The following is a 14,805-nucleotide window of genomic DNA, read 5'->3' on the forward strand; positions in this document are numbered from 1 at the left end:
GAGGCGTGCAGGGCGAGGTGAACAATATGAATGGAGAACGGTGGCTTGCTCAGAATACCAGTAAGGAAGGCCCAGCAGAGCCTGAGAGAAAGAAGAGAAATTGTCAGCCACAAGGGGTTGGTGAGTGTTACTGTTGTGGGGGAGACCATCCCCAAGACAGATACAAATGTAAAGAGTTCATTTGTTTCAGATGTAATTGGAAGGGCCGCATACAAGCTAGATACAGAGTCAGACAGTCTGCACCTAGTTTCCAGAAATCTCCAGTGAACAAGATTGAGGAAGATTCAGACGACAAGTCCGAAGTTTATAAGCTCAACATTGTAAAGTTAAAGAAGACACCCCCCCATCAAAATCTCCCTCATGGTTAACGGCCGTTTATTAACTATGGATGTTAATACAGGTGCTTTGGCCACGGTAATAGGTGAACAAACCTACAAGGTATTTTCAGGGAGGTCTGCAACCTATTAGGCTCAGCAATACTCCAGCAAAGTTGGCAACCTATACGGGAGAGACACTGAGGACATTGGGCACAACGTCAATACCAGTGTTTTACCAGCAGCAGTCTGCTGAGATACCCCTGATGGTAGCGAAAGGACAGAGGCCTAGCCTTATGGGACGAGACTGGCTGAAGCAAATCAAGTTGAATTGGCTGGAAATATTCAACATCACAGATGGGGTTTTCCAAGAGCTCTTGTGCATGTATCAAGAAGTCTTTAAGGGAGAGCTGGAGTGCGTACAGGGAGTTATGACTAAAATTTACGTAAACAAAATATTTTAGAGCCCAGTCTGTCCCTTATGCTCTACATCAAAAAGTTGAGGTGGAGTTGAAGCAATTGGAAAACTTAAGGAAAATCGAACTGGTACAATTCTCAGAGTGGGCTGCGTCAATAGTCCCAGTGCTAAAACAGGATCACACAGTGAGGATTTGTGGCAATTACAAGCTGACCATAAACAGAGCTGCTCAAATAGATAAATCTATCCCTAGGATAGAAAACCTTTGCACTAAGCTAGCAGGAGGCCTCAATTATACAAAATTGGAATTAAGTCAAGCGTACCAACAGCTTAAGCTGGAAGAAGACTCGAGGAAATTTATCACCATTAATACGCACAAGGGCTCATTCCAATATATGAGGTTACCCTTCGACATTTCATCTGCATGCACTGTCTTTCAGTGCATCATGGAAAGCCATCAGCAAGGGAGTAGTTGTGTATCTGGATGATGTCTTAATAACAGGGGCATCACCCGAGGAGCACAGGGCCAATTGGGGGGAAGTCCTCAAAAGATTCAAAAAAGCTGGTGTCTGCTTGGAAAGAGAAAAATGTACTTTTCAGGCCAATGAGATCACGTCTCTAGGACTTAGAGTCGATGCAAAAGGATTTCACCCACTAGAAGAAAAAGTAAAGTCAAAGATGAGAAGGTTAGTTGGATTGTCCATGCTAAATTGCCCTTTAGTATCCAAAGATGTGTAGGTCATGTGGATTAGCCATGAGAAATGTGGGGCCTTTACAGGGACAGGGTGGGGAAGAGTTAGTGCAGATTCAATGGGCCGAATGGACTCTGCACTGCAGGGATTCTATGATTCTATTATAAGAGACTTGCCTGCACCCAAGACCATAAGAGAGTTGAAGTTCTTCTTAGGGATGGTCAACTATTATGGCTGTTTTTTACCCAAGTTGTCTATCATTTTGGCACTTTTACACGTTCTGGAAACACATCAATGTTGGCAATGGGAGGATGCCCGGAGGAAAGTCTTTGACTACGTAAAACAGGCCTTGCAATCATCTATCTTACTTGTCCATTTTGACCAAACAGATGGGTGACACATCACCTTATGGCATAGGAGTTGAAAGGAAGTCCTCGCAGATTGATAGAGAGAGCCTAGCAGTTATATTCGTTGCCAAGAAGTTTCACCAGTACGTGTTCAGCTGCCTTTTCACCATCATTTTGGACCATAAGCCATTGCTTGGGCTATTCCATGAAGATAAACCAATCTTGCTGGTCACACCGGCTCCAGTACAAAAATGGGCCTTACTGTTAGCTGCTTACAGATACACATTTCAGTGCAAGCTAGGGACACAGATCGCTAATGCTGATGCTCTACGTCTGCTCCCACATCCACAAATTTTACGAGAATGATTCTAAGTGTCCAGCTAGCGTGAAAATGGGCAAGTTCCTGATCCATCTTTTGGGCCAGTTTTCAAACCTAATCTTACACATTTAATCATTGAAAAAATGATGTAGACTGTTTCTAGCTACTTCAGGCAGTGGGCTGGGCTTAATTTGCTAGCCAGCCTGCAGAGGGAGCTACTGCGCATGTGCAGACCTCTGATGCTGCACTTGCACAATTTCAGTAGCAGGGGCCTGACAGAGAGAGAGAGCTGTCAGGCCCCTGCTGCTACAGACAGCCTCAACCAGCTTCTACCACCCCCCTTCCCCCGCAATTGCGAGGCCCACAGCCAATCACGAGCCCCACAATACACAGACATCTAGCCCCTGCAGCTCCCCCGCTGCCCAGACTGATCGTGCCACCCCCCCTAATCTGATCACATCTGCAGAATGGCAGTGGGCCCTCCTCCCCCTTGATCAGGCTTCCCTCCTCAGGCCCCATCCCACTCAGGCCCCACCCCATTAAGGCCCTGCCCTGTCAAGCCCTAACCCGTTCAGGCCCTGGTCATGGCCCCATCCCCATAGGCCCCACTCCCCACTGGGCATTGCCCAGGTGCCAGGCTGGCAGTGCCAAGGTGCCAGGATGGCACTGCCAGGCTGGCACTGCCAAAGGGGCACCCCTCCTTGCCCTGGTGGGGGCCTCAATGGCCTCTGGTTTCACCAGCAAGGTCAACAGAAATTCCTTGTTCATGGGGAGCAAATGTTTTCTTCACTGAGAGAACCTCTCCCAGCGAAGCCATAAAGGCAAGCAAGCCCGGATGCCTCAACGCTGGGCTCACTAATCACATGCCACTGAAGATTATAATAAATTTAAATAATTTATTCAGCCTCTCACCCATTTCCGGCAAGACACTGACCTCGCCAGAAATCCGGCTCTCATAAAATCGCGAGAGCCAAGAAATAGGCGTGATCCTGATTTCTCGGTTCTCACACAATTTTACCGGTTCGCTCCGCCTATTGATGGGCAGAGAGCCGGTAAAATCCCGGCCATGGTATCTTTGCCTCCTCTTCCACAGGAGATAGTCCTCGGTTTGAATTTTATGGCACTCTACCCATTTCACTGGCCCACATCAAGATGTGGACTATGGGAACCTAGTCCTTTTGAATGTTAAGAGAATGCTTTTGACCGGTTAGTATTTGACAGATCTGAGCAGGTTCCATCCTACTTACAGCATAGGGGTGAAATCTGTAAGGACAGGGTGCTTTTATGGGGGAGCCAAGCGATAGTACCACCCCCGACGTGACAGCGACTCTTCCAGAAGTTGCACAGTGCACACCATGGGCAGATCAAGATGAAGATGTTGGACAGGAGTTACATTTGGTGGTCAGGAATTGTGGTCAACTCATGCCAACCTTGTCAAACACAGCAGATCCTTCCACCCATAGCAAACTTATTCTCCTGGGAGTGGCCTGGCCCCCCTGGGATAAGGCTCCACATTGATTTCACTGGCCCTTTCATGGGGATGATGTTTTTTGGTCCTGATGGAAGCCCACTCAAAGTGACTTCATGTGCAAATCATGTGTTCCACAATGTCGTTAGCCTCTGTAGACAGTTGTGAGAAATTTTCGCAATTCATGGCATTCCAGAAGTAATTATTTCTGACAATGGCACCGCTTTTATAGCTGAAGACTTTCAGCAGTTTTGTCAGAACGAAAAGCATCCAACACATATGCATGACCCCATACCATCCTGCTTCCAATGGTTTGGCAGAAAGGGCAATGCAGACTTTCAAAGCATCAATGCGGAAACAATCCAACAGACCACTGCCCCTCCCAATTGTCCAATTTCTGACTCGCCTATAATACCCCACACCACCACCCCCCCCCCCACCCCCCCCCCCCACCCCCCCCCCCCCCCCCCCCATGCTACTACAGGAGTTATACGCCAAATTATTGATGGGTCAACACCTGAGAACCTGCCTTGACCTCGTTTTCCAAATTTAACGGGGAGAGTGGAGGCTAAGCAAGCCTCACTGAAGGAGTATCATGATTCAGTCAAGGGAGACAGGTCATTGGACCTGGATGATTTAGTTTTCGTCTGGAATTTTGTAGGGGGTACCCAGGATAATAATTCAAAGGATTGGCCCAGTGTCTTACATTATCGATCTACAGGGCCACAAAGTGCGAAACCACGTTGATCACATCAGAAGGCGGGAAGCTGCAGCTCCTGCCACCAATCGTTAGGAATCCGTAATGGAGTCCAGTGCGTCAGCAGCTAAGTCAGCGCTAACAGAACCTTAGTCCTTCCCAAGAAGGATCTCGAGTGTCAGCAGAGGAAGAGAGCGCGAGCCCTAGTTGAATATCAAAAAAATGGGGCAGCACAATGGCACAGTGGTTAGTGCCTCACAGCACCAGAGACCTGGGTTCAATTCCGGCCTCGGGTCACTGTCTGTGCGGAGTCTGCACATTCTCCCTGTGACTACGTGGATTTCCTCTGGGTGCTCCGGTTTCCTCCCACAGTCCAATGATGTGTGATTATGTTGATTGGCCATGCTAAATTAACCATAGTGTCAGGGGGACTAGCGATATAAACATGAGGGGTTACGAGACTAGGGCCTGGGCGGGATTGTGGTCGGTGCAGACTCGATGGGCTGAATGGCCTCCCTCTGCATTGTAGGGATTCTATGAAATCTCTACTATTGTAGACTCTGATATCCTCAGCTTAGAGAACACACTTGCAGGGTTCTGCCACACCATGAGAGCACGGAATACCCCAGAGTGACTGACTTTGTGAACTTTGCCGAATGGTCTCTCTTGCGCATTTTATTTTGACTATATATATCTGTGCAAAAGAGTTTTTCTTTGTAAAAGAATTAAGGGGGTGGGGATGTGGTAGCATGGCTCCTTTAAGGAGTTGCTGTTCATGGTTCACCTACTGGTGCGTAAGAGAAGGAAGCGTGTGAATCATCACCTATTGGGTGTTCGGGCACAGGTCCTGGTAGGGGAGAACCTTTAGTGTGAGACTGGGAGGTCAGTGGAACTAGACCTGTGCCTGCATTGAGCTTGTTGTATATAGTTTCACCTTTCCTTCAATAGACCAGTGCTGTGATTCAAGGCCTCCTCGTGATACCTTGCACAACGGTGTGAGACTGGATTGATGAATAGACCAGACACGTAAAGACAGCAGATTAAAGAACATCAGTGACCTGGCTGAATTTTTCTGTGAATTTGATATCTCAGCGTTTTCCAAACTGCGATGCTGGGATTCAAACGAACGTTAATTCAGAACTCTAGCCTGCTAGTTCTGTAACAATTCCAGAGCACGACCATACCATAATTCACAGGATAATGCGCTGAAAATATCATGAGAATTGTACAATTGTTTGAAATTAATTTGAATATAGCTGCATAACAGCATGTGTACTTCATCAATAAAAAGTCCCATTTTAGGGGACACCATGCAGTGTTAAACAATTCAGTTATCAGACTGACCTCAATACAAAGGAAATGCATATTAATATTTCAAAATTTCTACTTATAGAGACTATCACAGAAAATAGATATGACGCCAGAGCCCCTGCCATGCTTGAAATGCAATCCCCCTCATCGATCTGTAACTGTCACACATTATAGTGGAGCTAAAATTCTGCTAGTAGAAATAACCACATGGATCTCCAATGCCTAATCATAGAATCCCTACAGTGCAAAAAGAGGCCATTTGGCCCATCAAGTCTGAACTGACTCTCTGACAGAGTATCTTACCCAGGCCATTTCCCCCACCCTACGCCCGTAACCGACACATTTATCATGGCTAATCCCCCTAACCTACACAGCTTGGGGCACTGAGGGTCAATTTAGCATGACCAATCTACCTAACCTGCACATCTTTGGACTGTGGGAGGAAACCCGGAGCACTCGAAGGAAACCCACGCTGACACGAGGCGAATGTACAAACTCCACACAGACAGTTACCCAAGGCCAGAATTGAATCCAGGTCCATGGCGCTGTGAGGTGGCAATGCTAGCCATTGTGCCACCATGCAGTCCTAATGTCAATGCCCAGTATCTATCACCAGGAAAGGCCAGGCTGCAGATCTCAACTGAAAAGCCCTTGAAACACTCTTTAAATCTAAGGTGGAGGTTCGAATATATGGAACTCTGTGGAACATGTAGAGTTATGAATGAAACTTTCAAAATGCCCTCTGCTGAGTTCTGTATTCAAATTGGCCAAGCAATGGTAGATAGATAGATAGATAGATAGATACCCTACAGTGCAGAAAGAGGCCCTTCGGCCCATTGAGTCTGCACCGACCACAATCCCACCCAGGCCCTATCCCCACATCCCTACATATTTTACCCACTAATCCCTCTAACCTACACATCTCAGGACTCTAAGGGGCAATTTTAGCATGGCCAATCAACCTAACCTGCACATCTTTGGACTGTGGGAGGAAACCGGAGCACCCGGAGGAAACCCACGCAGACACGAGGAGAATGTACAAACTCCACACAGACAGTGACCCAAGCCGGGAATCGAACCCAGGTCCCTGGAGCTGTGAAGCAGCAGTGCTAACCACTGTGCTACCGTGCTGCCGTGCAATAAGGCAATGGTGGCCAGCTATAGAAGAGTAGAAGAAAATGGGACAAAGACTGGCAAACATCAGCTCATTATCAATATTACTGAATCAATGCAGGAAGAAGTGACAAACTGATATGTTATAATGCTTTATTTTAAAGTGCAAGAACACTTAACGTCCAGATGACTGCAAGTTAACAAATCAGCACAGAGTGACAAATTAACACAGAATGAACAAGTTACAGATATTGTAGCAGGTTAACTATAGAAAAGGTACCAATATTCAGCTTACAGTTTCCGCCATAAACCCGAGTGTACACCAAGAATACAAAAATATTATGCAACTGTGCTGAAATAAGGAAGGCATTACTTTCCAAGGCAATATTTAGAACATCAGCCGTGACTATATAAATGTTTGAATTATGCTTTGATTACTTGCCACACAGGAATGTAACATTGGTTGTAAACAATACTTAAAATACTCAAAAGTGATGTGACAAACTATTTCTAATTGATTTTTAAGTGCCATTTCACTGACGGGTAGTGATACCACTTTGGGCTTAGAACGTGTATGGAAACAGCATCATGTTTCGCTTTTCCCAGCCTCCGTCAAATATCCACATTTCTATTGTGAAGCATAAATTTAAAATAAAATGTATTAACAAAATAATTATACCTGCTCAGATGTTACCAATTGAACACTAATTTTGAGCATCTTTAAGTGGAATTTCCTGTCAATGTTAACCTCGCTTTTAAGCTTCTGTGTTCTTCTTCTGATTGACTATTTTTGACATTTGCTAAGCAACAAGGACGCTGCTGTAAAGCTCTGCCCAATGTGAATTTTTTTGTCTGAAATACATTCAACCACAAAGTATAACTTATCACATCCCATCCCAAATTTTTTTCCAGACGCGACGACCATTGCCGTTCCTCACATCCAACTGTGAAAAGTGGTTCCAACTTGAACACAAAGGAAAATTCTTCTTTGTCCACAGAATCAATGGCATGCATCCATTGGAGACCTGGCTTTATTTATCTTAGCGTGCTAATGCCCAAGGAGTAGGAAGAAAAAAGCAGAGACTGGTGTGACAAGAACTGGATGATGGTTACTGTTGTAACAAAGGGGTCTTCTTAACTGATACTGGACAGTAAAGATTGAAAATTGGAGAAAGAGAGAGAAAGAGAGCTATCCTCTGGGGATAGTGGGATTGTTGAGTCTAACTATTTGAGGAGAAACATACATTAGGTGAAGACAAATAACTTGTGGAAGAAAGGACACCCAGTTACAGAAGAGTAGAAATGAAGACTTTTGGGGAAGAGAGAGAGAGAAAGTGAGAAATGGTATGATGAGGAACACGTACTGGAAGTGTGATTTGACTATTGCTGTCAGAATTTAGCGGGCCACATTTCGAAACAGCCAATTCTCCAAGGAACAAAACTATAAAAGATCCACCAACCTATATGGGGCAATCTTCCAACTTCTGCCCCAAATAGACACAAAATCAATAGGGTGATTGCACTACCCATCCAAACACTGTGTCAAAGGACAAAATTATATTGCGTTTGGGCCTGCTCAAGTGCCTTAAAAAGCCAACTGCTTCACTAATGTCCTTCAGGGAATGGCCACCTGTACCCAGTCTTGGCCTAATTGTGATTCTCGTCGCACTCAACATCGTTGAATCTTAATGTCATCAGGTGGTCTAGGTGACTGACATTATCTACATCCTGAGAAAAAACAAAACACCCTAATATAACTTATTGGTTCTGAGATGGTGGGGAAGTCAATTGACTCCCACACTGAGCAGACAGCAGGTTGGGCCTGCAGAGAGGAGAAAGCCTGGCACTGAACAGCAGGCAGCTGGCTGGAGTTCCTTTTCTGCTGGCTCAGGAGAAACACTTATTATTCCTTTCAGGTGACTCAGAAATAAAAATGGAAAATTTCTTTAGTTGTTTTTGAGTGGTCTCCAGCGATCCTTTTAAGGGGGAGGGGGGGTGGGGAGCACTGGATAGGCTGCTCTCTGATTGGTGTAGAAATGGGTGGGGCCCATTCTGTACTCCAAAATTACAATTGGAATCCTGCAATTTTGCGGGGGCTCCATTTCCCACATTTAAAGCCACCCACTGGGAAAAAGGCGGACGTTTAGCTCTCGTTTCCAAGCTTGTCTGAAAGTTCAATCAGGTACTGTTAGTAGTTCGGCCAAGGAGCCTGCAATCTGTTTATCCAGCAGTTGAAAAAGGGATTCCAATCTATTTAAATGTGTTTAAGTTGGCCATCCTCTTGATTGCAGCCAATAACAAAAGTTAATGTGCAGTAACATTCAATGGGGGGAGTTTTCAGTTTGGGTACAGACAGGTGTAAAATGGACATCCATTCGCACCCAGCCTGAAAACGATCCCTGTTTGTTGTGACTATTTTTTGCTCTCTTTTTATTGTTCCACATTCATCACATTTATTGGAGCATTGCTTTATTTACTGACAACAGTCTCGCTTTCAAAATCAAAAGATTTTGATCGAATCTAATTAGAACAGTATCTGGATGGAACCACTGAAAACAGCAAATGCTTAACAAATCAAAATGATATAGTTTGTGCCCAAAACCAATAAAAGAATATTGTGAGGCAATGTAATCTGCATTCCTCATTTTCCATAAGGCACAGACTGTTAGACTGTTCCCTTGTTGGCTCTTTACATTTTACTGCAGTTCAAATCAATTTTGTATTACAATGACTGAAATAGCATTCGAACTGAGAGTCACATGTGACTCTTTGCAATAGCGGTGCCTCAACTGTTTCATCTTAAGTGTAAACAAACGCTTCCCTTTTTTTCAATTTAAGTATTTGCCATGTTATTTACAACCTTTGGAGATGTAGCACAAGAATAAGAGATCAGAAGAGATTTCTAATTTGTTTTCCTGCTGTATAACAGTGGCTGTTACGCTCCGCTACCGCTGCCAGTGAGAATGGAGAATTTGGCGCTCAGTCAAATCTCCGTTCACAGCAGCGGGACCGGAGAATCCCACTGCGGACGAGGACGGAGAATTCCCAGCCAGTAACTGTGAAAAATATGTTACAAGGGCCAGGAAATTGCTTGAAGTTTATTTATTAGTGTCACAAGTGGGCTTCTATTAACACTGCAATGAAGTTACTGTGAAAATTGCCACACTTCGGCACCTGTTTCAGTACACTGAGGGAGAATTTAGCATGGCCAATGCACCTAACTAGCACGTCTTTCGGACTGTGGGAGGAAACCATCACACCCAGAGGAAACCCATGCAGACACAGGGAGAACGTGCAGACTCCACACATACAGTGACCCAAGCCGGGAATTGAACCCAGGTCCCTGGCACTGTGAGGCAGCAGTGCTAACCACCGTGCCACCGTGCTGCTCTTGCCTTGACAAATAGGGTGTCTGCTGCATGACCAGTAAACTGATGGCACTGGGGCAGGTCCAGATCCAATGCAATTCCCAGACAAAAACTAAAGAAGTATCTCAGCTTTCCAATATGTTTACCAGAAACATGGCCATTTTGATATTAGTGCCAAAACCTCCACCTGGATGGAGAATATTTCAATGCAATATGCCTTTACATTGCAACTCATTAAGGGTGTAATGTGCTTTTTTGGTTTTAAATCCTGATTCAGACCCCAAACTGATTCCAGAATAGAACAGCGTGAAACACTTTGAATTAACCTCATGCTGCCTGGAGTATCTACTGGACTCCATGCAGGTATATTGTGCTGGCATCAAATCCCAATTTAAATGTTTAGAGTGTGGAAATTCTCCTCTCCTTGTTTAAAGGTTTATATATTGATTAAACACATTTGTATCCTGGCATGCCCGGAACTATCCTCTGGACAAGGCTGCCAGGAATTCGACAATGTACATGTAGTTCTGCCTGTCTGGGGCATGTGCTGTTACTGGCCTCACACTAATAGTTGCAATGTAAATGTACCCTCAGTTATTGCTTCAGGTCACATAAAATAAGTTCCTATCTGAACACATTGCTACAGAGTTATCCATTTGTGATAAAAGACCTGTGAATATAGTACTGCATTGTGTGTCTTGTGCCCGTTCTAATAAAACCGAATGCTAACAATGCTGAGCAAACCAGAATCCACTGTGGCCATTTGGCTGTGATGTACTTCAGTCATTGAGTCATAGAGGTCTACAGCACAGATAAAGGCCTTTTGGCCCATCCGCCGGAATTCTACCACCTCACCCGCCACAGAATTGGAGCGGGCAAGGGGTGAACAATGGAAATGTCCATTGACCTTAGATGGGAATTTCTGGTCTTGCTCGAGCGAGGCCGCAAAATTCATCGTGTCAGCACAGGTCAAGTCAAACACCTAACTATTCTAATCCCATTTTCGAACACTTGACCTATAGGCTTGTGTGCATTGGCATTGCAAGTGCATACCTAAATACTTCTTAAATATTATGAGAGTCTCTGTCTTCACCATCCTTTCAGGCAGTGAGTTCCAGACTCCCACCACCCTTTGGGTGAAAAAGATTTTCCTCACATCCCCTCTAAACCTCCTGCCCCTTACATTAAATCTATGCCCCTAGTCACTGATCCCACCACAGGAAAAGATTTCATCCTGTGTACTCTATCTACATCCCTCATAATTTTATACATCTCAATCTGGCCCCCCCCCCCTCAGTCTCCTCTGCTCCAAGGAAAACAACCCCAGTCTATCCAATCTCTCTAAAATTCCTCAGCCCAGGTAACATCATGGTAAATCTCCTCTGCACTCTTTCCAGTGCTATCACTTCCATCCTATAATGTGGATTCCATAACTGCACACAATACTTTAGCTGTGGCTTAACCAAAGTTTTATATAGCTTCTACATAGGTTTTACCTCCTAGCTCTTAAACTCTATGCCTCAGCTGTTAAAGGCAAGTATACCATATACCTCCTTAACTTGTTTATCCACCTGTATGCTAGACTGGTGTACACGCACACCAAGTCTCTCTGATCTTTTGCTGCTTACCATACCTGAGTCACTAGGAACATGTAAACTGCAATTCTAAGAGATTGCGAATTTGGTAAATACAGGCTGTAATATTTCTGCTGCAACATTTTCTTGTAGACTCTCCCTAACCATACTTATGTAAATGAGGAAGAAAGCCTCTTTCAGGCTGTCCTCCTCTGCAACGTACAATTCTTTAGTAAAGTTGTCAGACTAAACTTGAATACACCAAAAGCCAGTTAGTAGGGAGGTATGGTGCAAGCCTCAAATAGATTTTAGAACACAACAGTTCCATTTGATTAGAGTTTTTGTGAAAGTTACTAGGCGAGTTGATGAGAGAAATCTGATAGATGTTGTCCACTTGGATTTCCAGAAAGCCTTTGATAAAATACCTTTCACTAAATACCATCACATGATGGAATCTTGATGCATTGGTAGAAATTTGAAATACTGGATCAGGAACTTGCTCTGATCCCCATGCCAAAAAGAATGTACTTAATAGATGTGGGCCACATTACTAATGGTGATCCACAGGGATTAGTCCAGGACCTGTTACGCTTCATGGACTTTATTCCTGACTTGTACAGCAGGCCTGGGAAAATGGTGAGTACGTTTGACACCAAAGTCTCTGCAAGGGTTAAGAGGTTAGAGGGGTCCAATCAGATCCATGAGATTTTGATGTGCTAAGCGAGTGGGCCAACCATATGCAAATGACATGAAATTTAGATAAATATAGTACTTTATTGGTTATAAAGTGCTTTGAGCTTTCTAGTGGTGATGAAAGGTAGTCGATCAATGCAAGGCTTTCTTTTATCATATATATTTTTGGCTAGCACAGAATTCATTCATAATTTTCAGGGAACCATAGTGAAAGAAGTTGAGGGAGAAATGGTCTTCATGTTATTGTGCAAAGGTCACTGAAGGTTCATGGCCAAGTTGAGGAGCTAAAGACTAATAGGGTATCTGTTTGTATTACAAGAACAAATCAGTATAAATCAAAATTATCATCGTGACACAGTACAGGTTGCTAGTCAGACTGTACCTAGAGCACTGTGGCAGTTTGATCTTCCTACATGGTGGGCGGAATAGTAGCCTTGGAACCAATCCAGAGGACAGCTACTAGAATAATATTTAGCTCAAAGAGCCTCAGATATTTATACAGGCTCAAGGACCTTGATCTATTTGCTTTAGAGCAGCGTAGGCTTGATAAAGGTCTATAAAAATAATTCAAGGGCTAGACAGCTTCCCCATTGATAGATGATTGCAGTTTAACAGATTGAGGAGAGCAAGGGGACATGAGTTTAAATTAAATAAGGATAAGAATGGACTGGGAGTAAGGCATTTAATTTTCCCAAGAGAAATGTGAGCTTCTGAATAGCACTGCCTCTTGGTGTGATGGAATTTTCCCGTCCAGTCCACCACGGGAATCGTAACGGGCGGGAGCGGAACATGCAAAGGTCCATTGACCTCGGGCGGGAATTTCCGGCCTTGGGTGAGTATGGCCAGAAAATCCCGCCCTGAACCTCTGCTTGCCTTCAACAGGGAGTTGGACCAGTTCCTGGGAGATTTTGCAACAAGTAAAAGATAAGCACCCTTATACGCATCACTCAGCCCGTGTGATCTTTGAGACTGGTTTTCATTGTCTGTGGGGTTTGGAGAGGGGCGTTATAGAGTATTTTCCCCTTATTGGCCATTTAAAAAAAATCTTTTTGGAGGTTACCTGGCGGCAGTAGTGGATGCGTAGTTAGCTGCGGGAGGGTGAGAGGTAACGGGTGAGGTTTAACCGTGATGGACCAGCCATCACGGTGTGAGGCAGGCTTGATGGGACAGCTGGTCTTTTCCTGCCTGTCAATTTTTGAATGTTCGGATTCTATTTATTACAGTACAACTCGTAACACTGTAGCAAGCTAAACACTCCCAATAGTTACAGAAGATTTGAGGGTACAACCTTGCGAGATACATGAATCCTATCTATTAATGATGGCCAGTGTTTCCATGTATGCAGCAGTGTGGCAAGTTTTCTAACTACATCATGCAGGAAAGTGCTGAATAGTGTTAAAGTTGCATGTGTTATATATTAAAATAATGAACTGAGTATTGTGCCCACAAATGACATAAACCCAGATTGCATCTTGTTACTTGGAAACGTTTTGTTGTTATTTGATATAAAATATCTTGGCTGTGATCATTTAGAAAGGTCTTTTTTTCCCTCGACAAGAATGTCCTATAATTGGCGCCGTCTGTGTCGAACCCGCCTGAACCGTTTAAGGGACAGATTGATTGGCTGCTTCCCAAACTTCTCCATGATCTCTTTGATTCTCGACAGGTTTGTCCTGGCCAGAACAAAGTGACACTGTGTTGCTCCCATGTCGTATCCCACCTCGCAGTTTCGGGTTGCACTCGAGTAACCTTCAGCCTTGGCAGTGACTTTGTACTCGCCGGGATTTAAGAGCCGCCAGTAGTCTCCATCAATAGCTGCAATAAAAGATGCGTCCACAGGATTAGAAGCCATGATGTGGAGGACTGGGGTGGACAAGATGGGAAGTCACATGACACCAGGTTATAGTCCAACAGGTTGATTCGAAATCACAAGCTTTTGGAGCGCTTTGTCCACCTGACGAAGGAGCAGAGCTCCAAAAGCTTGTGATTTCAAGTAAACCTGTTGGACTATAACCTGGTGTCACCTGACCTCTCATCTTGTCAACAGGATTAAAAGGCAGTGCTCATTTGGTATAAGATCAACTTTGACTGTCATTCCCCACAGCACTTTATGATCAGACTTGAATCAGAAGACAGGAGCACTTTGATTAACCAGCCAACCATTTTTTTTCGAGTGCTCTCCAAACTCTGTTCAGGATGGAAAGTTTGCCTTTTTTTATGCTGTGTATTTTTGTTAATGATTGCAAGTGGTTCACAACTTACACTTTGCTTTTCATCAATTTTTACAGTCCAGGAACTGTTACTTGTATATTGACCAATACAAGCCAAGACATCATTCTTGTTGAAATCCGTATGGCTTGTTGATGGTGGGAGTAACTATATTCTGCCTCAGCTTTTGTTAGAATACCTCCTTTGTCAACCCACCCCTTTTATCATTAGCGCGCTCCAGTATTTAAAATACCCAGTCAATTTTCTATATGTTCTTTGGCTT

The 14,805-nt window shown here is 44.3% G+C and overlaps 1 protein-coding gene across 1 annotated transcript in view; it reads right to left on the reverse strand.

Annotated features, from left to right (window-relative positions):
* Positions 1-13,878: 13,878 nt before the first annotated feature.
* Positions 13,879-14,805, reverse strand: part of cpxm2 (carboxypeptidase X (M14 family), member 2) — a 182,947-nt gene continuing 182,020 nt past the window's right edge. The window contains exon 14 of the mRNA XM_078223391.1: positions 13,879-14,129. Coding sequence (XP_078079517.1) covers positions 13,879-14,129 — 251 coding nt within the window. The remainder of the gene's footprint in view (positions 14,130-14,805) is intronic.

The sequence above is a fragment of the Mustelus asterias genome, chromosome 11 (assembly GCF_964213995.1).
Source record: "Mustelus asterias chromosome 11, sMusAst1.hap1.1, whole genome shotgun sequence".
Taxonomy (NCBI): Eukaryota; Metazoa; Chordata; class Chondrichthyes; order Carcharhiniformes; family Triakidae; genus Mustelus; species Mustelus asterias.